This window comes from Ambystoma mexicanum, chromosome 1q (genome assembly GCF_040938575.1).
Source record: "Ambystoma mexicanum isolate Mex_15411 chromosome 1q, UKY_AmexF1_1, whole genome shotgun sequence".
In the NCBI taxonomy this organism is placed as follows: Eukaryota; Metazoa; Chordata; class Amphibia; order Caudata; family Ambystomatidae; genus Ambystoma; species Ambystoma mexicanum.
In genome coordinates this window covers 22,823,301-22,846,403 of record NC_090922.1, presented here as the reverse complement: position 1 = coordinate 22,846,403, position 23,103 = coordinate 22,823,301, and the positions used below count along the sequence as shown (strand labels likewise).

The window sequence follows — 23,103 nt, the reverse complement described above, 5'->3', positions numbered from 1 at the left end:
TGCCCTATCTTCTTCTAGCCTTCGTTCTTCCCTTGTCACTTCCTTCCTTTGCTCCTCTGCCTGGCTTTTTATCCTTTTCTTGTTCCTCTCTATGTATCTGTTCCCCATCGTTCCCTGCTTTTTCTTCCTTGATCATCCTCCCTCAACTGCTTTTCTCATTCTCTATCCTTCTTTTCTTGCTCGCCCTTGTCTTTCCTTTGCCTAACCTCTTCAATGCCTTTTCCATCTAATTTGAGTAATATCTGTCCTCCCATCCATTCATTTTTATGAGCATTACCTCATCCTTTTTTCCTTTCCAGCTCTTAATTTCTCTGCCTATATCTGTCCATATATTGAATCTCTCACCTCTTTCTTCTTTATCTCATACAAACATACAGGCATCTTCCTTCCTTTTGCTCTCTTCTGGACTGTCATCACTACTGTAAGCGGGGGATTCATACGTTGGGTTACTATACCCAGCTGCAGATTTTAATTCCTTTAAAGGATAAACTCCTATCTCCTCTGTACCTATGCTCTTAATCCTGGCAAAGTAACAGGAGCTGAGGGTTTATTGCCCTCTCCTTTATGCTGATTAAGGATCCACTCCTCCTGTACTGGGTCTTTTGTTTTCTCTTGGTACATTTTCCAAAGTTCTAAAACTGCCAGTCTTTTCTCTATTTTCTTTCCCGTGTATGCAGCGTGCACATATGTGGTTATGTGTTATAATACTGATTTTGACAATGATCCCCCTTGTGGCCATGGCATGAACATTTTATCAGCTGTGCCCTTTAGCCATTCCGCATTGTACTTTTGAGCTTGGGCGCATGGCTTGGTAATGTTTTACAAAGGTACATGAGAGGAGTGTCCTCCATAATGACAAGTCGCAATTGACTGTCGATACTTGCAGGATCATTTATAAATCTCTATCTATCGCAAGTTTATCGGTCAACACGTTTAATCTTAAAACAACAAATATGAGCAATCACCATCAATCGCCACTCAATCCTCTTTTGCTTCAACAACCTATCTGCCTTCTGATTGGCCCCAATCGTTTACTATACTTTTACTTAAAACAACTTCCAACCTTCACAGCTTATTACTTTTGGAGACTTCAAACATCAAATAATACACAATACACATTTAATAAATTTTGTGATCACCTTCCCCTTTCCCAATAATGATTTATAGTAAGAGCTATTCTCTCCTCGCCTCCAATTCAATTACCCTCTACAGGGTTTAAGGTATCACCTTACACAGTCCTGACTGTGCATATTCTCTCTCTTAATATTCCGACTGGAATTTGAGACGTCTTCTTCTATCTCCCTTGAAATAGGATTACTTAAGCGTTCCTTTATCTATACAAAATTTCGTGCTATCCAAAAAATATCACAATCCTGGCCTTTACATTGCCATTTCCCTTAGTCTACTTACATCCGTAAATCAACTTGAGGCCTTCAGTGTCGACTCCTCCTCCAATACGATCACTTACCCTTCTGTCCACGGAGCGCTGCTGGAAACCGATAAGGTATTTCTTCATAGAGGGACATACCAACCATCTTGATTCTTCTTGCAAGTTTATTTCTATCGGTCGCTCTCCACAGGAAACTCCATGATCTTCCAGTTAATGATGGAGGATGCCCGATTGTCTGAAACTCTGACGTCAACCTAGTTTAGATCTGAAACCTTCCACACTGCTACCACATGAGTTTATGGCCCTTTGAACGTACATTTGTAATGGGTGGGATAACACCAGAATAATTCTGAGTCCAAATAATCGTACAAACTCAAGAAGATGGCAAGTTACTGTTTTATTAACAATTATCTAAATCAGGGAGGTTACAACGAACATCAACGAACAGACCCTCAGTCTCTCAATGATTTCACAAAAAATACACTTCATATACTCCATTATGCATCATAGTGACATCATACTACGTGGCAATAGTGAAAAACCTATGAAGAGTCATGATTGGTTAAGAGAAACATCTAGATATACAATCATATAGAAGCTATGATTGTTATTGACTGACTTTTATCAGGTGGACAACTTCTGCCTACCTCTTCAAACATGTAATTTAAGAGAAAATAGTTACACTGTGTTTCATTGATCTTCTAAGCTATAACGTCCTTCGTTATACAGACTAATACCATTGGTTGGCACGCTTGTGCCATGTCTGGAACATTTGGTTCATTAAGCAGCATGTAAGCCCCCCCAGGTGCAGGGAGGTGGGACATGACTCTACCTCGCCACCCAATTAGCCCAACATCTCTCATCACCCATGCCTTCAGCCATAAAATTGTGTTTGTACTTTGCCTTGCATAGTATTCTCATCCTGAGAATGTTTGGGAGTGAGGGCACTCGCTATCGTGTCTGGAACTCCACATTCTAACTCTATTTCCATCCTTGGCTCACGTGACAAGAGACCACAATTTGTTCCATTCTGCAACTTTTAAATGCTTTAAATGAATTAAATGTGGCATCCTGTGTGTTCTTTCTTGCACCTTAACGTGAGAAGATTCATCCTGCACACTCTCGTTCTTCTTCAGAGTAGATAGATGGCCTCGATTTCTAGGATCTTGACTTCAGGCCAGACACCCTCACCACAAAGCTTCAGCAACATGTTATTCCACTGTGACACAGCTTTTCATTCCCCTTTCATGGTTTCTGGCTTTTTATTTCATGAAACCAATGTCCAGTTTTTATACAATGGTGATGTTGCCTGCATTCTATTCACTACTCATAGCTAGTCGATAACTTAATCTACCTTGTGTTTCAGCGTCTGTACATTTATTGAAATTCTGTTTTCTGCCGCAATTTGTTAACGTGTAATCTTCTTCTTTCCACTTTGATAGTCCACTCGATTCTTTATTTCATCATTTGTCTTCTAGGATCCATACATTATCTTCATTCAGTATTTCGGGACATCATGCACACTTTCTTATGACATCATCAGTTCTTTTTCTTAGCTCTTTCTCATATTCCTTCAGGGAGTTCCCCCTGTAGGTTGTCATTAACTCGAAGGTACATTCGATAGGGTTGTGTCAATGGCTATCTCCTTCCAAATAATTGCTGTGGTATTGGTACGATAGCTGGTATCAAGCAAGGCACGGTCTCATGTCTTCATTACAAAGGAGGTAGGGGAGTGGGGTCTCCTGCGGATGTATACATCTGCTCCTCTACACAATTAACCAATTTTCCCATAGGGCTTTTACTTTGTATTCTCCCTACACCTTCCAATGTAATCTGGTGCAAGGTTGTTCTACTGCACAGGCCATCTGATTGGCTTGATGTCACTACTGTACACCCAGAAAGCCCACCCTCCAAACTCCCATTGGTGTAAAGGTTTGAATCTCACCGACAGGAGTTTCTACTTTCTATATCACTGTACCTTTGTGAGTGAATGGTTATTTCTGTTAAAATATATATTTCTTAAATAAATGAATTTCATGTTCATTTGTATGAGATAGTGCTAAGAAACATGGCATTGCTTGGAAGCATTGTATCACTCACGTATATTTATTTTATTTGAAATTAATCTGCAAAGCGACATTGAGGAGGCATGAGCTTTATGGAAATGATTAAACTCTTGTAAATTATAAGGAGACCAATGAGAAATATTATTCTTTTGGAAACATTAGAGAGAGTTGGTCGGAACCAATTATTGGTCATGGTTAGGAATCAACAAAACCAACGGAGCTCATTGATGTCCTTTTTTTCTTTCTGCTGACTCTATTTCTTCATTTGTAAAAATTGTCTTGTGCAATTAAATCAAATGAAAAAAAATATATATATATAATTTTATTTAGATAAATTGTGCCTCGTAATTCCCTGGCGCTGGTGCTATCAGAATTATGAATATTTCTGTAATTCACAGTCACCTTTAAACTGAAAAATTGCTTATTTCTGAGAGTGAATTTTGAAAGTCTTAATTTGGGAGATTAATTCTTAGGTTCGTAGGTCATGATCAGATGATGTAGGAATGCCATTAATTATGTTCTGAATAATTCATATATGCACTTCGATTTATAATAACAACTCGCTGAATGTGTTTTTTCTTTCCAATATAGCAGGCCCGGAGTGTTTTTGAGCTTACATAAAATCTCCATTAACTTTGACTAATGTTATCTATGCCAAAGGATACAGTGGAAACTAGGATCATATGCTGTATAAAGGCCATTGCTTTTACAGCAGCCCTTTATCCATCAACTCAAGAATGCACTTTTTAGATCAAATCAATTCTTAACACCACTATTTCATGAATAATGACCCTATTTTCCATATACTCACTTGTTCAATGCCAAAACATGTACATTTTTTATTTAACAGCAACCAAACATTCCGTTCTGGACCTATCAACACTTCAGGATTCGCATTTTGCCTCTCCATCTTGTGCTTTTCAAGACCACTTTTCATTACATTGTATGTGCTGTATTAAAGTGTGGGATTTGTATTTAAAAGTATTTCTATATTAGCTTTAAGCCAATTATGTAAAAAAATAATATAGAAACATTAGAACATTTCTTGAAATGATGGTTACATATATATTTTTCTAACAAACTTACTTTACTTTAATGGATGGACTGTACATGAAAAGGGGGCCAGAAGCCAGCCAGACAACTGGCCTTACCCTACTTTATCTTTAAAGAAAACCCGTAATAGGAAATCGTGCACTTAACTCCTGCATAATCCATTTTGAAGTTGGTCTTTTGATAAGCATTGTTTACATCCAAAACAAAATCACGAAGCTTGGCTGCTCTGATCTCTGTTACTTCTACGAAGCTTTGCCTTGTGTGTACAATTTAAATTAGTAGCGCATTGACACGGCAAATAAAGAACATTCTTTAACTAAAGGCAGAATATAAAGCTAGTTTGAAGGTGTTAAGTGGTCATCCCTTGACATAGGTTTCTGTAATTTCGTCTGGTATTCTCAACTTCCATGTATAGGCAGATGTCTTAGGAACAGTCAGCAGAAGGGCTGTGATTTTTGTGATAATACTATTTCCTCTGCATCCTTTATAGTAACGCTGCTTCCCTGTTTGCTGTTGACAGTGTTTAAAAGACTAGAACTAGGCGCATTGTTGCAAATGTTGTTTATGTGTTGACTTTAACTCTGCAGCTACCTCTGCATTCATCCATTGCTGTCTTCAGATCACTCTGAGTCACTCGTTACACCTCACTTTCTCTCTCTTCTCTTTTTGCATGGCAGTCCAACAGTGTCCTCCGTCTCACAGTAACCCCCACTTTATTGTTCTCCTCAGGTATGATCCAAGCTCTTGGAGGCTTTTTCACCTACTTTGTAATCCTGGCAGAGAACGGGTTTCTACCCTCTCGACTTCTTGGCATCCGCCTGGATTGGGACGACAGATCTTGCAATGACCTGGAGGACAGTTATGGGCAGGAATGGGTATGCACAGACATGATCTTTGGGAAGGAGTGGGACAAGTGGCAGAGATAAACAAGAAATGCTTAAAATCCACACTGCATGGGCAAGCAGAGTGCATGGTAAAAGAGAGAAGCCAGACCTCAGTCGATAATTGTTAGCTTGGTGGGTAGCTGAACTAGCTGTTAGGGTACGCTGGGCCGTATCAGCTGCAATAGCATCTGTGCAGCCTACAATTTGCTGGCTTGAAACTCTACAAACATCAGCTTAGAATGTAACCTGAGTGATACATTGTGAAATATATACACTTTAAGTCTGCGCCTTCTGACAAAATGATGCTTATTGTACTAGCTTGTAGAAGAAGTAAAACCAGAAAAAGAATCAAGCCTCTTCAAGACACAAGAAAACACATACACAGCATATGCCTTCCTGTACCTTTCATGTATGAAATCTTGTCCAATTGGCCACGTAACATCTGCAACAGTTCCAGATGTGTGCTGATGGCAAACAGCTACAGCATGCCTGATAAGGACACAGAATAGAATAGAACCAATGTGCCTGAATGGCTCATAATCTGGGAACCTGGTGGCATGCGCCGCTACAGCTAGGATACTGCTCAACTGGTTGCAGGATGTGGGAGCAGCATTTGCAACTTCTTGGAGAGTAAATAACTCTGCCGTCTGGTTTAAGGCAGACTCCCAACTACAGTATAATCAAAAGAAAAATGTATGTCACTTGATGCTTAGGAGCCCCAACACTTCTTCAAATTAACCAACAGGCTCAAACTACAAGAGCAATAATGCTTTCATGGCTCTACTGTCCCAAAAAAAGACAGGCTCAAACTACAAGAGCAATAATGCTTTCATGGCTCTACTGTCCCAAAAAAAGACAATTAAAAAGCTTTGCATTGTGATCATGGGTTAAATTCACAACTCTGCCATTGAGTGAGCTTGACTTCTCAGGATTAACTTCCAAAAAGTCCAACCTCGCTTGGACGTGGAAAGAATCGGATAACAGTCTGCTGTTATTATCCACGATCGAGCAGCCTGTCATGATGTAACCTCGACAGCCTTGAGAGTTGCCCACTGGTTACCAGGAGAGCAACACATCCTCAAATCCCTGTACACCAAGCATTCAGGGGAAAAGGCCAGCAAATGCGTGGCCAGTAGCCCAGCAGCCACTCTTAGGAACTTGCAACACAGAGCAGCATTTGAGGCAGGTGATGTGCACAATCAAGTGGACAGGCTGTGGCCACGGGTGTCTGAAAGATTGACAAACGAATGGACAATTACAGGATACAGAAGGAATGAAGGAGTGCACTGACGTGTTCTGTATTTTGACCATACATGTGTTGTTGTTACTTTGTTGGATCACATATTTGAACGTTACATCTCTTTCTTTTCAATGCGTCAAAAATACATGTGTATAGGATTTCCAAGGATTGTCCATGTGGGGTCTTTTTCCCCTCAGGCCTCTCACTCGTCAGATCTCTCATTCCGTCTCCCCTCACACCTTCCCCAGATACCGCTCTCTCTCCTCATATCTCATCTCTTTTGCTCTTGTGCCCCTCCACATCTCAGCCCACCCTCAGTATCCCCTCAAACCTCTCCCTCACCCGCCATGTGTCGCTCTAGTTTCCTATTGGCATGGATAGACCAGCAAAGTACTCTTCAGTTATACAAATGCTGTTGAATCCAGGACTGTATCTCACCTGCAAAAAAGAGAAATGTATTAGAGGGCCGCCTGCTGAAGGCCACCCCTTGCAAGCAGTCTCGCCTCGCCCCCTCTCTGCTATGCGGGATGGGCTGCACTCTCTTTCCTCCTCTACTGTCCTCGCCCACCCACACCACCCATACTTCTCCCCATTATCTCTCCACCCTAAACCCCCTGCCCCATACACTTTTCCCGCGCCGCTCCTGACGCAGGCCAGCGTCGCCCAAATCTAACAGCGGAAAATGTGTTGCACAATTGTTCCTCAGTGTTTTTCCTGCGCTCTTTTGTTGGTGCGTTGAGCTGCCAGTTGGCAATCTACCGTTAGGAAAAGATATAGTTAGGTAGGTATCCTCACGGATATGAAGCACACATGTCGTACTCTTATGTATGCAAGTGACCATACTTTTGAAAAATCTCCATTTATATGCACAGTTCAGATATGTACTGCCATAATTGTATTGTATTGTTTATTAAGTGTTTCAAAGTGCTCAAGGAGGGTGGGAACATGGGAAAAAAACAACAGTCGCTCAGAGCCCTTGGAATTCTGAGACCACACACTAAAAGCTGTGTCACTTTGAATTAGTATTTGCCGGCCAATGATATACCTCTTTAAAAGTGAACATATCACAGATAGGTTTCTCCACCGCGTTCAGCTCTTTGTTACGGGAAGGAGAATATGCTTCAAGATTGATGAAGTTCAACGTAGGGCTCATGTTATGCAGCCTCAATGATACAAGCAGGGAAAAGACCCATTGGAGTTTTCATTATAAAACTTCTCCATTATGATCTAAGCAACACACAGCTGCTCAGGCAGGTGTTCCCAGTTGTAGGCAAGGATGCCTTCAAACATCATTTTGAAATGGGCACCCCACCAGCCCCCGCACATCGTCATCCAGCCCCGCCTAGATATCAACAAATTCAAAGGGCTGCAAGTCTACAGCTGATGGAAACTTCAGAGAAAACCATCACCCAACCCTTATACTACTGGTTCCGAAAGCATCCAGCCTACTGCCTAATAGGCAGGAACTAACACCTGGGAACCAGGAGCGAGTAGCCAGCCTGCCGTGAATGAGACCTCCACGTGAGAGGCACACTTTTGCACATTATGCATAATCTATTAATTTAAACGTGTACTACCTATGTACTAATACTTCTTTATTGAAATCCTCAAATGCTCAAAGTTAATGTCACATATGCATGTTGCAAAGTTACCAGTTTGCCTGGGGAGCCAAAAGTAGCTCATGGTAGCTGTTGGTTTCAAGCTAGCCAAGCTCTCCCAGGCTAAAAGCAGGAGTTAAATAGCTCCCAGCAATTTCTAACCCTGCAAAAGGATTAGCAAATTAACTTGCCTGTCAAAGGCTCCTCTTGCCCCTAAAACAAAGGGAGCATGCATTCAGGCTTCTTCTTAGCATAAGCGGCATGGGGCCTTGCATCTGCTCTGCCTCATGGGTAGTTCCCTTCTCACTTATGATCATGTCGCTACTAAAGAAAGGCATGTGCCAGCCACTGCCAGGGCATGTCTGGCACGCCTGCAGACCCCACACTTCAGCCTGGGGTACTCTGCGCCTCTGCCCCAACTATATAGAGGGCAGGAGTAGAGATAAGCCCCTCCAGTCTTCTGATGCCCTGCTCCCCTGGGCTGCTTTAAGATAACGTCCTTACTTTTCACTGCTCCCTAGGCTAGTACCAATGGGAAACCTTGAAGGAAGTAGCAAAAGCAAAGAGCCAGCTCTCCAGAGGGACATTGTGTTAGTAGAGGGGAGCTAGCGTACCTCCTGTCGGCGAAAGCACAGGCCATACGGAAGGATCATTGGCACGGACGAGCACAGTGCCTTGCAATGGGCAGGCAACCGTCACACATGATATGGCATGCCAAGGAATGAGAGCTTGCATGCTTATGAGCAGAGTGCAGCGCAGGACACTTCACGCCCACCTGAACTCCTCTAAAAGCAAAAGAGCGAAAGAGCGAGATATGTGTCTGCGCGCGCGCGCGTGTGTGTGTGTGTGCGCGCGCGCATACGTGTGTGCCTAGTTGGTTGGAGTCCTTTTATGCTACCACATACGAACCTGCATGTCGACAATAAAGCAGAGGTTTGCAGATACTACACACTCAAGTGAACCTTTGTATCTTTTCACAGACCTATGAACAGCGGAAGGTGGTTGAGTTCACGTGCCACACCGCTTTCTTTGCCAGCATTGTCGTGGTGCAGTGGGCTGACCTGATTATCTGTAAGACAAGGAGGAACTCCGTCTTCCAGCAGGGCATGAAGTAAGTAGGGAGCCTTCGCTTGCTTTATGAGGGGGGCGGGGGCGGGGTGGGGGTTGGCTCATGTCACCTTTGCTCGTGGCCACGCTGCTCATAGTCGGTTGTTTTGCACTACATATCTGTTACATGTTACAGGTTACCAGTGGCATAGACATGTTCTGAAATGTGCACGAGGGCTTCCCTTTGTTCCGCAGGGCCCATCCTTGGCAGGACCTCGCCTTTCAGTAGGCAGTGCAAGTTACAATGCAGTATAACGCCCAATTCAAGACCGTTAGTGTCCTGCCTCCTTTCAGATGACGGTTCAGGACAGGCAGATTAAGGCTCACATTAAGGAATCCAAAATTGCACAACGTTACCGGACCTTTTATGACGTGTGAACAGGACGGTGGTGGGCTGGGCCCGGAGTCTTCCTTGCCTGCGCGCCTTTACTTGGGTCACTGTGCTCAGTATCGAGGAGGAAATGGCCGGCAACGCCTTGAACTCACGTTGTGATGGAGCTGTTATGGGGATGTGTGTCACTGTTGCTGCAGTCTGCAGCCCACCGGGTTCCTGGCCTGCTGATTCACGTTGGGGTACTATTGGGCGCTTCCACCGCTCCATCTTTAGTCTACTGAGCCATGAGCCCCTTGAGTGATCGTTTCGGCCCCAGTCCAAAGGCTGGAAGCAATTAACGTACAGCGCTTGTGAACCAGGAAGGAACGCGAGACCTCTGCTCCCCTCCCTCTGCTTCTTCCTAAGCAGTCTCTAGGTAAGAGCTGGTGCCAGTAAACGTTCATGAAGGCTATCGGCTGTTCAATATAGGGGCTTAAAATAAATACAAGAAATGCTGGAGTTCCAACGTCCGTAGCATTTTAATTGGTCAGTCGGCCTGTGCACTTTCTCCATCAGATTGAGAGGTGATGTGCAGCAGCCAGGAGTAAAACAAGTGGGAAGGGGTCAGGGCAAACAGTACAGAGCAATAGCCCCCATAGGTAACTGCGATTCCGGTAATAGGGAATTGCCCACTTGTCTTTGTAGAAAGGGCGGAGGGGGTACAAGGAGGGCAGACACCTTTAAATGTTTGGATAATGGTGCCAAGCACAGACTCGTCCGGTGACGCTAATGTGTGCTACGTTGCTTTCTGTGAGGGATTAAAAGTGGGGTGCCAATGTGTGTATGGTTAAGAAAGAAACCAGGTATGGGGAAACCCAACAGTTTTCAGTGCAGGTGCATTTTTGTGTTCTGCCGAGGCCGGAAACAAGTAGATTGCACAACGTGAATATGTGCATTGCAGGAGAATTGGTGAGCATGCTTCATTCATGCACAGAACAGGGGGCTGTGGGGGCTGCAGTGCACACTTCCCTCGTGTAGACAGAGTTACTGTGACCAGGTCTGCTAAACACACACGCAGACACGGAGAGCAGTGCACAGGCTCCTCCTCTGTGAGGCAGGGTACTCCCATGACATGGAGTGCAGCACAGCAGTGTGCACAGGCTCCTGCTCTGAAGCAGTGTACTCCAATGACACGGAGTGCAGGATAGCAGTGTGCACAGGCTCCTGCTCTGAAGCCGTGTACTCCCATGACACGGAGTGCAGCACAGCAGTGTGCACAGGCTCCTGCTCTGAAGCCGTGTACTCCCATGACACGGAGTGCAGGATAGCAGTGTGCACAGGCTCCTGCTCTGAAGCCGTGTACTCCCATGACACTGAGTGCAGGATAGCAGTGTGCACAGGCTCCTGCTCTGAAGTCGTGTACTCCCATGACACGGAGTGCAGGATAGCAGTGTGCACAGGCTCCTGCTCTGAAGCCGTGTACTCCCATGACACGGAGTGCATGACAGCAGTGTGCACAGGCTCCTGCTCTGAAGCAGTGTACTCCCATGACACGGAGTGCAGGATAGCAGTGTGCACAGGCTCCTGCTCTATACTGAAAGCTTCCAGTGCCGTCTTCATCCCGCTTAACACATGTTATACGGATTAAAGAGTGGTTACACCGAACACAAACTATCATATTTTGCGGTTAATCTGCTTTTAAAATCACGATTTAGGCCTACTTCTTCTGTAATGTTCTAGTGGGAGAACTCTCCAAACCCTACTTAGCGATGCTGGGATTGATTGCACGGTGTGATATGGAGCCACTTTGAAAAAGATTTCCAGGGCCACTTTTGGTTCCCAGTCCAGCCCTGGGCACACGGCATGATCGTCTCGATCATCCTTTATTGACCAGGAAGTAGTTTGTTAGCGAGAAATAATTTCAGAAAATAATATTTTGTAGGGAATATGTGTATGCACCCTCTTCCTTGATTCGATGGCTATAAGGATGCGATTTCATTTTCATTTAGAGATTATTGCAGGAAGTAAAAAGCACCATTCATCACATTAAACGTAAATGCCCACAACACTCAATGTACAAGCATGTAGTGGTGTCTGCAGAAACACTTTGCAGCTTGGTGAAGTTTGGGAGGTTTTGCAGTAAACTGTCCTAAGTGTGTGAAGGCGAAGTATCCCTCTTCGCACACAGGTTCAGTGTATATTTCCACTACACACAGCATAGGTACAGAGTGACCAATGCAAGGCTCCCTGACACATGGCAGGTGCAGCACGCACGCACGCACGCCTCCATCTTGCTTAGAGACATGACGCTTGTTACTGATACAAGTGTAAGCACGCGCCTTAGCCAAACAGTTGCCTTGCAGGCGGCATGCTTGCAGATCACAGCGGGCTACAGAGCAGGATGTGAATGGCCACATTCCATTCTACACGGCACCTGACTAACGGAGGAGCCATATGTTACAATCACCTTCACTCGATGAAGAGTATAACTGGCGTTCGGCGCTAACACACTCAACGGGTGACAGCATTTTGAGGAAATACTTTGTTCTGGAGGTTCCGCTTGACCCGATTTCTATAAGGCAAGAGCTTTTCTGTTTAAAGAAACGTGGTTCTGGGGCGCAGTCGGCACCAGAGGCGTTGCTGGTGGGGGGAGGGCTGAGGGGGCTATAGCCCCTGGTCTTTTGGTTGTAGCCCCGGATAGAAGCTCAGGGGCTACAACCAAAAGGATATAGCTAGCCCCGAATCCCGCCAGTACCCGACATCAGCTTAGCCCCTGATCCTTTCCAGACCTAGCAACACCCCTGGTCGGCACACTGTATAGTTCGGTCTGAGGAGCAGAATATTTTGGAGGGTGAGAGGAGCACGGGACTAATGGATGTCAGAGGCAGGCATGCGTAACAAGAATGGGGATTTGCCGGAGACCAAATAAGTTGCAACAAGGGAAACATCACAATTGGTAGCAATTTGTCATCCGACTGGTCTTGTAAGGGGAAGGGGCTGTTAATGTATCATTCTGAGTCATCCGGTTCCTCTTTAATGCGCACTGCGTATTTTGATCGGATTTAATTTATTTTATTTCGAAATTCTTATTTTAATGACGTCTCCTATCTACTCATTCAATATAAATGTCATTTCAACACACCTTTTTATAGACTTTTCCTCCTCTTTGTGTCGGATAAGTTTGGTGAAAGATCGAAACCCCGAGCCCATCTGTTAGGGTGCTTACTACGTTAATGATACAGGCAACACCTCCAGTTATGCGACCGCAGCAGACGCTTCTCGTGTCCCGCACTCAGTGTTCGTTTTGTAACTGGTAAAGCGTTCCTCGATTCACTTAAAGCAAGGGAAATGTTAGGAGGACTTAAAGGCGGATTCTGGGGGATGGGGGGGATTGTGCAGAGGCTTTGCTGGGGGGGGGGGGCAGAGGGAGGGGCTATAGCTCCTGGTCTTTTGGTTGTAGCCCCGTACAGAAGCTCAGGGGCTATAACCAAAAGGCTAGCTAGCCCCGAGTCCCGACAGTCCCGACATTAGCTTAGCCCCGGATCTTTTCCAGACCAAGCGAAACACCCCCGGGATTGTGCATAGAAACACCCCTGGGATTGCGCATAGAAACACCCCTGGGATTGCGCATAGAAACACCCCTGGGATTGCGCATAGAAACACCCCTGGGATTGTGCATAGAAACACCCCTGGGATTGTGCATAGAAACTCCCCTGGGATTGCGCATAGAAACACCCCTGGGATTGTGTATAGAAACACCCCAGGGATTGTGCATAGAAACTCCCCTGGGATTGTGCATGGAAACACCCCTGGGATTGTGCATAGAAACACCCCTGGGATTGCGCATAGAAACACCCCTGGGATTGCGCAGAGAAACACCCCTGGGATTGCGCATAGAAACACCCCTGGGATTGTGCATGGAAACACCCCAGGGATTGTGCATAGAAACTCCCCTGGGATTGTGCATGGAAACACCCCTGGGATTGTGCATAGAAACACCCCTGGGATTGCGCATAGAAACACCCCTGGGATTGCGCAGAGAAACACCCCTGGGATTGCGCATAGAAACACCCCTGGGATTGTGCATAGAAACACCCCAGGGATTGTGCATAGAAACTCCCCTGGGATTGTGCATGGAAACACCCCTGGGATTGTGCATAGAAACACCCCTGGGATTGTGCATAGAAACACCCCAGGGATTGTGCATAGAAACTCCCCTGGGATTGTGCATGGAAACACCCCTGGGATTGCGAATAGAAACACCTCTGGGATTGTGCATAGAAACACCCCTGGGATTGCGCATAGAAACACCCCTGGGATTGTGCATAGAAACACCCCAGGGATTGTGCATAGAAACTCCCCTGGGATTGTGCATGGAAACACCCCTGGGATTGCGAATAGAAACACCTCTGGGATTGTGCATAGAAACACCCCTGGGATTGCGCATAGAAACACCCCTGGGATTGTGCATAGAAACACCCCAGGGATTGTGCATAGAAACTCCCCTGGGATTGTGCATGGAAACACCCCTGGGATTGCGAATAGAAACACCTCTGGGATTGTGCATAGAAACACCCCTGGGATTGCGCATAGAAACACCCCTGGGATTGTGCATAGAAACACCCCTGGGATTGCGCATAGAAACTCCCCTGGGATTGCGCATAGAAACACCCCAGGGATTGCGCATAGAAACACCCCTGGGATTGTGCATAGAAACACCCCTGGGATTGCGCATAGAAACACCCCTGGGATTGTGCATAGAAACTCCCCTGGGATTGCGCATAGAAACACCCCTGGCATTGTGCATAGAAACACCCCGGGGATTGCGCATAGAAACTCCCCTGGGATTGCGCATAGAAACACCCCTGGGATTGCGCATAGGCATAACAGTCATCGCTATCCGGAGAGAGCCTTAAGGGTGTGCCATTGTTTCTGCTGAACAAAAAAAGAGACTCCTTTTAGACCTGCCAACAGTGAATGGCCACATCCTCCATTCTGAAAAAGACATAACCTACAATTCTAGATCTAACCACCAGAGGGCATGATAATGCACAAAAGGCAAACCTATATCAGATTTTAAACATACACACATTACGTTACATGTAAGTAACTTCATTATAATGTTTGGAAAGGGCAAGTTGCTTTATTTCAAACCTTTTTTTAATAAAAAGGTGAAAGAGCCAGAATTCGCAGCATTTAAAATGCAGGTGGGAACAACGCTGGTTGCAGCATGCTCGTGTTTCATTATTTGACAGGCAACCCCTTACCTCTCCCCCCTACTCTATCAACACCTCCAGAATCTGGGAAGGTGACCAGGACTGCCACGGCTGCTATGTTTAGGCGGGCCTACAGGTCCATAATGATCCACCCCAGTGAGCACATGTAGTGCAGCTCCAGCAGAACCAGTGTGGATCTAGCCCAGTTGCGCTCAATCATAAATGCGCATATGTTAATTGACCTCACTTGTTAAAAGCGGGCAGGGGTGTTTCTAGGTCTGGAAATGACCTGGGGCTACACTAATGTCAGGACTCGTGGCTAGCTAGCCTTTTGGCTATAGCCCCTGAGCTTCGATCTGGAGCTACAACCAAAATACCTGGGTGTAGAGCCTCATAAACCCCGCCCTAGCAACGCCTCTGGTGGCGGGCTAAGGACAGGGGTGTCAGAAGATGTGGTGAGGCCCGGGGCAAAACATTTGGTGAGGCCCCCTTACAATTTTTTGCACTCGGCCAGCGGCAGCACATCTGCAAACAGGAGACTCGAGAAATCTACCTTTGAGTTTGTGTGAAGGATCACAAATACGGTTTATTACTACAACTCCAAATCAACTACAGCAAAGTTAGATTTCTCTACTGATGAAAGGTTTTTTTCATCATATGAATAAATATATTTAAGATGGCATGAGCTGTCCACTGCACCACCTCCAATTCTCTGAGGGTCAGTCACTTTTCCAAGCAAAGAGTTGAGGGCAGATCTCTTTCTTCGGATGGGGCCTCCCTATCGAAACAGCCTCCCTGCCTCGCTGAAACTTGAGGAGAACCATCTCCGGTTCCAGAAGCACCTCAAGACCTGCCTCTTTGCTTCTGCCTTCTCTCTTCCTCTCCCTTATTGATCACCTGCCTGATCTATGCACTGGTCACCTGGTCAAGCTCTGAATTCGGGCCCAGGTCCCTGCCTGTCCTGTTGCAATCCCGCACTGCCTCTTGGCTCCCCTGCACTTGTGGTCTCTATCTGTAACCCTACATTCCCCGCTCTTGCTCTTATTCTCCACCCGTTGGCTGCAATTATGAGTACCCACACTTGCCACCCGTTGGCTGCACTCTTGCTTCTCCTTTGTTACTGCACTTCTGCATCCTACCCCACCCTCGGCACTTCTCCCCTCCCCCCTTCCCTGCTCTTGCGCGATCTGAATGACACAAGGCCTAGTAAGATCTGTGTTTTGTCCTACTCTTTTGTTTCTCCCTCCTTGTCTTGTCGCGCCTAGAAACACTTGTGTATAGGCACGTTATAAATGCCATATCATATCATTAAGGAGTACCCTGCCCCTGTGTTCTCATTAAAACACACATCATACACAGTGACAAATGATGTACAGTCGAGGCTGGTACATTAAAAACTTAAGAGGCTTAAATGTTTGTGCCAATTAGGCAGGACCAACAGAGCACAGTGAGGGAGCCCAAACCAAACAAGGGTTGCTTGATGGGGGTTCTCACTCCCAAGAACATTTTTGAAACATTGGGTTAAAAGTATGCATTTTATAGCACTTTCTTTGCAAAATTGGGTAGAAATCCATACAGTTTACAATTGTTTTTTTATGGAAGCACATGGAAATTCCCAATAGTTGCAAGTCACAAATTGTGCATAGGAACATTTTCCAATACATTTCATGCCGCCTTTCCACACGAGATATGCTAGTATAAAAATATATTCATCCTGGTTGTTCTAATTATGTTGATGCAGGCTGCATCAATATATGCCATGATTACCATGTACGGACTCCCAGCCAGTAAAAATGCCATGCCACAGAAAGTATATCCAGGCTGACTGTGTACCATAAGTGTTATTACTGGCTAGATGGGCCTACATTCAATGTGGACCAATTTAGCCAAGTAGTATGTTTGCTTTAACCATGATGCATAGTCCTGTGCATCAAGGGTAAAGCAAAAAGAGCACTGGCAATGCTAACAGTTTGGGCATTCGTGTAGACATGGGAAAGGCACTTCTGTTTTGGTATTAGCTGGCCATTGATAGTGCCAGTGCAAAATAGTTTGAGTACCTGAGCAGCTAATAGCAGTGCCTGGTAAATGCCTAATACTTATACACAAGCCAAAACTGTTGGCTTTGCCAATGCTTATTTGTAAAAGAACTTCAGTGAAAGACATGCAGGGTGTTTTTAAATTGAGTGGCCAAAGGCAGACCTGATTAAGACATTTTTATTACACCAGTTACGTGTTTACAACTCCAATGAAGTCATGAATTCTCAGAAGGCTCCTTTGAGGAAACACTTGCAGGCCCATTGAGGGCAGCGTTTGATGGCAAGGCATGTTTAAAGCTAGCTCAAAGAGTTCCAGTGAGGAGGTGTTTTGGGTGGGGAGGGCAGGAACTGGGTGAGAATTGCCATAGGGATTAGCATGGCCATGAGAAGTCATTTCACTGTTAGCACCTGCATTCATATCCATACATTTTTGGGTAATTGAAATCGTGATGTGGGGTTAGCACTTGCATGCTAGGGGAGTGATTAGAAGGGAAGTGGTGACATGAGACATCTCATTCTCACAGCAGTCCTTAAGTGTGACGTTTCAGAAATGAAGGCAAGAGGTAGCTGTTTGTAACATTGAAGCTTCACCAGAATAGACTCATTCGAAATGTGGAAAGATGTTAGGTGCCCCCACACAAGGAAGTTTGCCCCTTCCTCACAGCCTCTGTCGTTAGCGCCTCTCCCAACATTTGAAGTATTAGTCCCCTTTCCCCCCTGACATTTTAACCTAGATGCACCTCTGATGCCATGAACCCACCCCTTAATGAAGTGGCCGCCAGGGCAGCTACATTTAGGGGTGGTGCTGAACACACACTCACAAAAAAACACTTTCACCCATGCATTCATCCACCAGTTACACAACTCCATATATGTATACATAAAACCAAACACAGCCTTGACACAAACACCAACATGCACACATGCATTCATACATACACATATACATACTCATTTAAATACACATATACACTTTTAATTTAAAATAAAAAACACTTACCATACCTCCATGCACCCTTAAAAAGCATCCACGCAGCCGACATGTAGACATGCTCCTCTCCCATCAGTCAGCGTGATTACACTGACAACATGAACACACTGGCTGACAGGAGAGGAGTCCTCTCCTATCAGTCACCGTGGTCATGCTGAGCAACGTGAACACACTGACTGACAAGAGAGAACTGCTCTCCAATCTGTCAGCGTGATCACGCTGACAACATGAACACACTGACTGACGGGAGAGGAGTGTTCTCCTGTCAGTCAACGTGGTCATGCTGAGCAACGTGAACACACTGACTGACAAGAGAGAACTTCTCTCCCATCAGTCAGTGTGGTCATGCTGAGCAATGTGAACACACTGACTGACAAGAGAGAACTCCTCTCCCATCAGTCAGCATGGTCATGCTGAGCAACGTGAATACACTGACTGACAAGCGAGAACTCCTCTCCCATCAGTCACCGTGATCACGCTGACAACATGAACACACTGACTGACACGAGAGAACTCCTCTCCCATCAGTCAGCGTGGTCATGCTGAGCAACGTGAACACACTGACTGACAACAGAGAACTCCTCTCCAATCAGTCAGCGTGGTCACGCTGTGCAACATGAACACACTGACTGACAAGAGAGAACTCATTTCCCATCAGTCAGCGTGGTCACGCTGAGCAACTTGAACACCCTGACTGACAAGAGAGAACTCCTCTCCCATCAGTCAGCGTGGTCACACTGACAACATGAACACACTGACTGACACGAGAGAACTCCTCTCCCATCAGTCAGTGTGGTCACACTGACAACATGAACACACTGACTGACAAGAGAGAACTCCTCTCCTGTCAGTCAGCGTGGTCACGCTGAGCAACGTGAACACACTGAATGACAAGAGAGAACTCCTCTCCCATCAGTCAGCGTGATAACGCTGACAACATGAACACACTGACTGACAGGAGAGGAGTGCTCTCCTGCCAGTCAGCGTGGTCATGCTGAGCAACGTGAACACGCTAAGCAACGTGAACACACTGACTGACAAGAGAGAACTCCTATCCCATCAGTCAGCGTGGTCATGCTGAGTAACGTGAACACACTGACTGACAAGAGAGAACTGCTCTCCCATCAGTCAGCGTGAACACGCTAAGCAACGTGAACACACTGACTGACAAGAGAGAACTCCTCTCCTGTCAGTCAGCCTGGTCACGCTGAACAACGTGAACACACTGACTGACAAGAGAGAACTCCTATCCCATCAGTCAGCGTGGTCATGCTGAGCAATGTGAACACACTGACTGACAAGAGAGAACTCCTCTCCCGTCAGTCAGCGTGAACACGCTAAGCAACGTGAACACACTGACTGACAAGAGAGAACTCCTCTCCCATCAGTCAGCGTGAACACGCTAAGCAACGTGAACACACTGACTGACAAGAGAGAACTCCTCTCCCATCAGTCAGCGTGAACACGCTAAGCAACGTGAACACACTGACTGACAAGAGAGAACTCCTCTTCTGTCAGTCAGCGTGGTCACACTGACAACATGAACACACTGACTGACAAGAGAGAACTCCTCTCCCATCAGTCAGCGTGAACACGCTAAGCAACGTGAACACACTGACTGACAAGAGAGAACTCCTCTTCTGTCAGTCAGCGTGGTCACACTGACAACATGAACACACTGACTGACAAGAGAGAACTCCTCTCCCATCAGTCAGCGTGAACACGCTAAGCAACGTGAACACACTGACTGACAAGAGAGAACTCCTCTCCCATCAGTCAGCCTGGTCATGCTGAGAAACGTGAACACACTGACTGACAGGAGAGGAGTCCTCTCTTGTCATTCAGCATGTCCACGTTTTCAGCTGAATGACGGGAGGCAGCAGAGCTCACTCCTGAGCCCTGCTGTCTCCCATTATTTTGCTGTTTGTTGCGGAGCCAAACGGCTTCGCAACAAACAGCAAAATCATTGAGAGCAGACAGCACAGTCCCCCGTGTGAATAAAGGACACGGGAGACTGTGCTGCCTTCCACTTAGGAGTGGGGGCCGCCGCAAGTGCGAGGCCGGGGGCAGTTTGCCCCCCCCCTGAACCCACCTCGTGACAGCCCTGGCTAGGGAGGACAGCCATACCGTATTTTGCTGGACTTTCCCGTATTGATGGGTTTTGTCCCTGCGTGACGGGAAAATTCACGACTTTGCTTCGGCGCCAGCATGATCAAAGCCTTTCTCTCAGAGCTCACCCCTCTTGTGATAGTTGGGGCTCAGGGCAGCAGAGGTGCTCTCCAGAGGTTTGTGCAGCATCTTAACACATTGCTCTGTGTCAACAGAACCTCACAATGGGAGCAATTAGACAATGATGGGTGGGAGTGGGAAATTAGCAGGGACTTTTGTCCCTTAAGAAATGTGAATGGGGTGATGGCGTGCATAATGCAGCATGCTGTGTCATCTAAGGATATACTTTTAAAACCCAATTGAGATTGTTTTGGCTCAAGTTACTTTGCTTGGTGCTACTGTGACCTTCCATGCAGGATGGGGAAAATAAAACGAAATACATTCTCCTTTTGCTCAACATGTTTCCATGTGCTTTCTTTTCAAGGCATTGCTACAAACAAAACCATAATAAATATTTATATCAACTGAACCTGGGAAGATATGTGGGGAATTACTTAAAATACCTGCATCTTGTTTTTACCCCCTAACTTAGTGTGTGATCCTGGGCAAATCATTTAATCTCACTGTGTCTTATCTGGAGTGCCCGCAAGAGATTCAGTTCATAGCTTATGGTATTACATTATTATATGCTAATTTTAAAAAAATCACTCCTGATTTAATGGCTATAGAATTGCTTAATGTAATAATAATAATTAATAATAATAATAATAATAATGTCATTCATGTATTTCACACAACAGAGTTATTTGGCACTCAATTTATTGTAATGTCACTTCTCTTGGTGACTCTAAGTATCGAAGACTGATGATGCTTCATCGAGTGCCCTTTCTATGAAGTCACTTATGTTGGTGTCAATGTCATATACCATCCTTTTGCCAACAGTCGTTTTTCTATGGATTTTTCCGCCAAAAAAAACAATTGAAAAACGAATTGAAATGCATATGGGGGTGGGTAAGGGTACGAAAGGGTTGGGCAGGGGGTTGGCATTGGGTACTAACATGGGGAAATTAAGGGTCTGAGGGGAGCCTCCAAATGAAAAAATAAAAACATTTCAAAGAGATTTTCGATAGATTTATGTCGGCAAAAAATCCATTGAAAAAACAAATGTCTGTAAAATGACATAGAACCATTAACGCATATGCAAATTTGGAAGTTTGCATATATTTTGCACCACAGGGTGTGTTAAAATGCCTTCTGCCACGAATGTAAACCAAAAAAGTGGATGGAGGCACAAATGACACCATATGGAACCGCACGCAGTGTAGGCCGCTTCTAATGTGCTACCATGTCTAAAGTGCCCAGTGAAACCATTTTTTAAAGTTGGTCCCCTAGGGTGGGCAGAATGGATGGGATGGAAGGGGGTACACAGCCACTTAGCCAAACAGCTCAACTAATCTCCAGGCAAAAACACCTTTGATTGCCTGTATTTAGCACTGATCACCTTTCCTCCGGCAACCGGTCAGTGTTGCCCACTCCGCTTCCTGTCTTCGAGCCACCCGGTAGTGTTGCAGTTCACCCCAGCACACAGCACCAGTTCTCTTGGAAGCCAGACGTTTATCACTCCCTATTTCCCGCTCGGTTTTCAATGCGTCATCCACCAATGCAACACTTTACTCACAATCAAGTGTCTCGCCATCTGAATCTGCCAAGTCAGCAGTAGTTTGCTACACAGCGCCATTACGTGTTTGCTTCTCCTTAGGAACGACCAATTATTCAGTAGACCCTAAATCATTGATACGGTGGGGCAGTCGCTCAACCGTCTAGATCATATGACATATGGGGGTTCTCAGCCACATGTCAAGCCTATAAAGAGACTGCCATTGATCCATTGCCTACGACAGTGCCATGAACATTAACTCATCTACCCTTGACTTCAATGAGGCCTAGCACAACAATTTGATCAGAGTAGATCAGGCTGGCGATACCTCTAATGAAACTAGATTGCGAAGTTTTAAAACTTCCATCGCCCTTATGTTTCTCAACTTCTTCCCATGACTAAGAGGTATTTCCTGTAGGCAGACAATGTTGCACCTCTACCCTCCAATGAAGGGATAAAGGTATGGGGGAGAGCCGGGGGGCGTACCATGCGGTAATAGCCCACCATCTCGCGGTCATGCTTACGGACTGTTGGACAGCATTCTGTTACTACACTGTACAAGCGACTCTCCACCCCAATCCCCCCTCCATTATCGGCATAATGGGTACGAATGTTACATTTAAAGAAAGCATAATGAAGTGCACGCACTGGAGCGGAGCGGAGCTCTGGTGCACACACACATCTATGGTGTTGGGTGCTGTGGCGAGTAGGAAGTGGCGCCAAGGGCCATGCAATCGCACCCAATTATAGCCCAACTGTTGCAGGTGGATACAACGTACTTTAATAAACTGGGCCTGTGAAGAGCATACGATATGATAGGTTATTTATAACACGCTTCATACCGAGAGGTTTCTAAGCGCGGACCCGGGGATCGAACCTGTGTTGTTCCGTGTTGTCTTGCTTCCAAGGCGAGCACGTTGCCCCTGAGCTGTCCTCCTGAGACTACAAGACCAAAATGCTCCAAGGTGGCACAGGCAGCCCAAGGAGTGTAACGGCCGAGACGACGGAAAGCAGAGAGCGTGGGTCTGACCTGGCAGTCACAGCCTGCATTCCCTGCTGTGCAATTGGTGGTGGTGTTCTTTCTGGCTGCTACTGCAATTAAGCATCTTGCCGTGCTTACCAGAATTATTTAGCTCGTTTGCATATCAACTTAACCAATGTTCCACACATTCTCCACGCCTGCACTCTATTAATCTACTTTAGAGTTCTCCAATCCTCGCTCACTGCACCACCCCTTTGTGTCTTCCAGCTCCCATCACTGCTATTTTATTTCGGGCCCTCATCTGGGCGATGGCAAAGGGAATTTCTGAACAGCAGCGATGCTAGGTTTTTGCCTCCAAGTACCAATTTAGTTCTCACAGATGCTTAACCTTAAAATGTTGGTATTCTTGGGGTGGGTGCACTCTGTTTTTTATTTCTTGATCCTTGGAACTCGAGCTCCTT

The 23,103-nt window shown here is 45.8% G+C and overlaps 1 protein-coding gene across 2 annotated transcripts in view; it reads left to right on the top strand.

Moving 5' to 3' along the window:
- Positions 1-23,103, top strand: part of LOC138523462 (sodium/potassium-transporting ATPase subunit alpha-2) — a 504,124-nt gene that overhangs the window by 438,867 nt on the left and 42,154 nt on the right. For both annotated transcript variants that reach the window (XM_069635440.1, XM_069635438.1), the window contains exons 19-20: positions 5,239-5,384; positions 9,212-9,342. In XM_069635440.1, the coding sequence (XP_069491541.1) occupies positions 5,239-5,384; positions 9,212-9,342 (277 nt within the window). The remainder of the gene's footprint in view (positions 1-5,238; positions 5,385-9,211; positions 9,343-23,103) is intronic.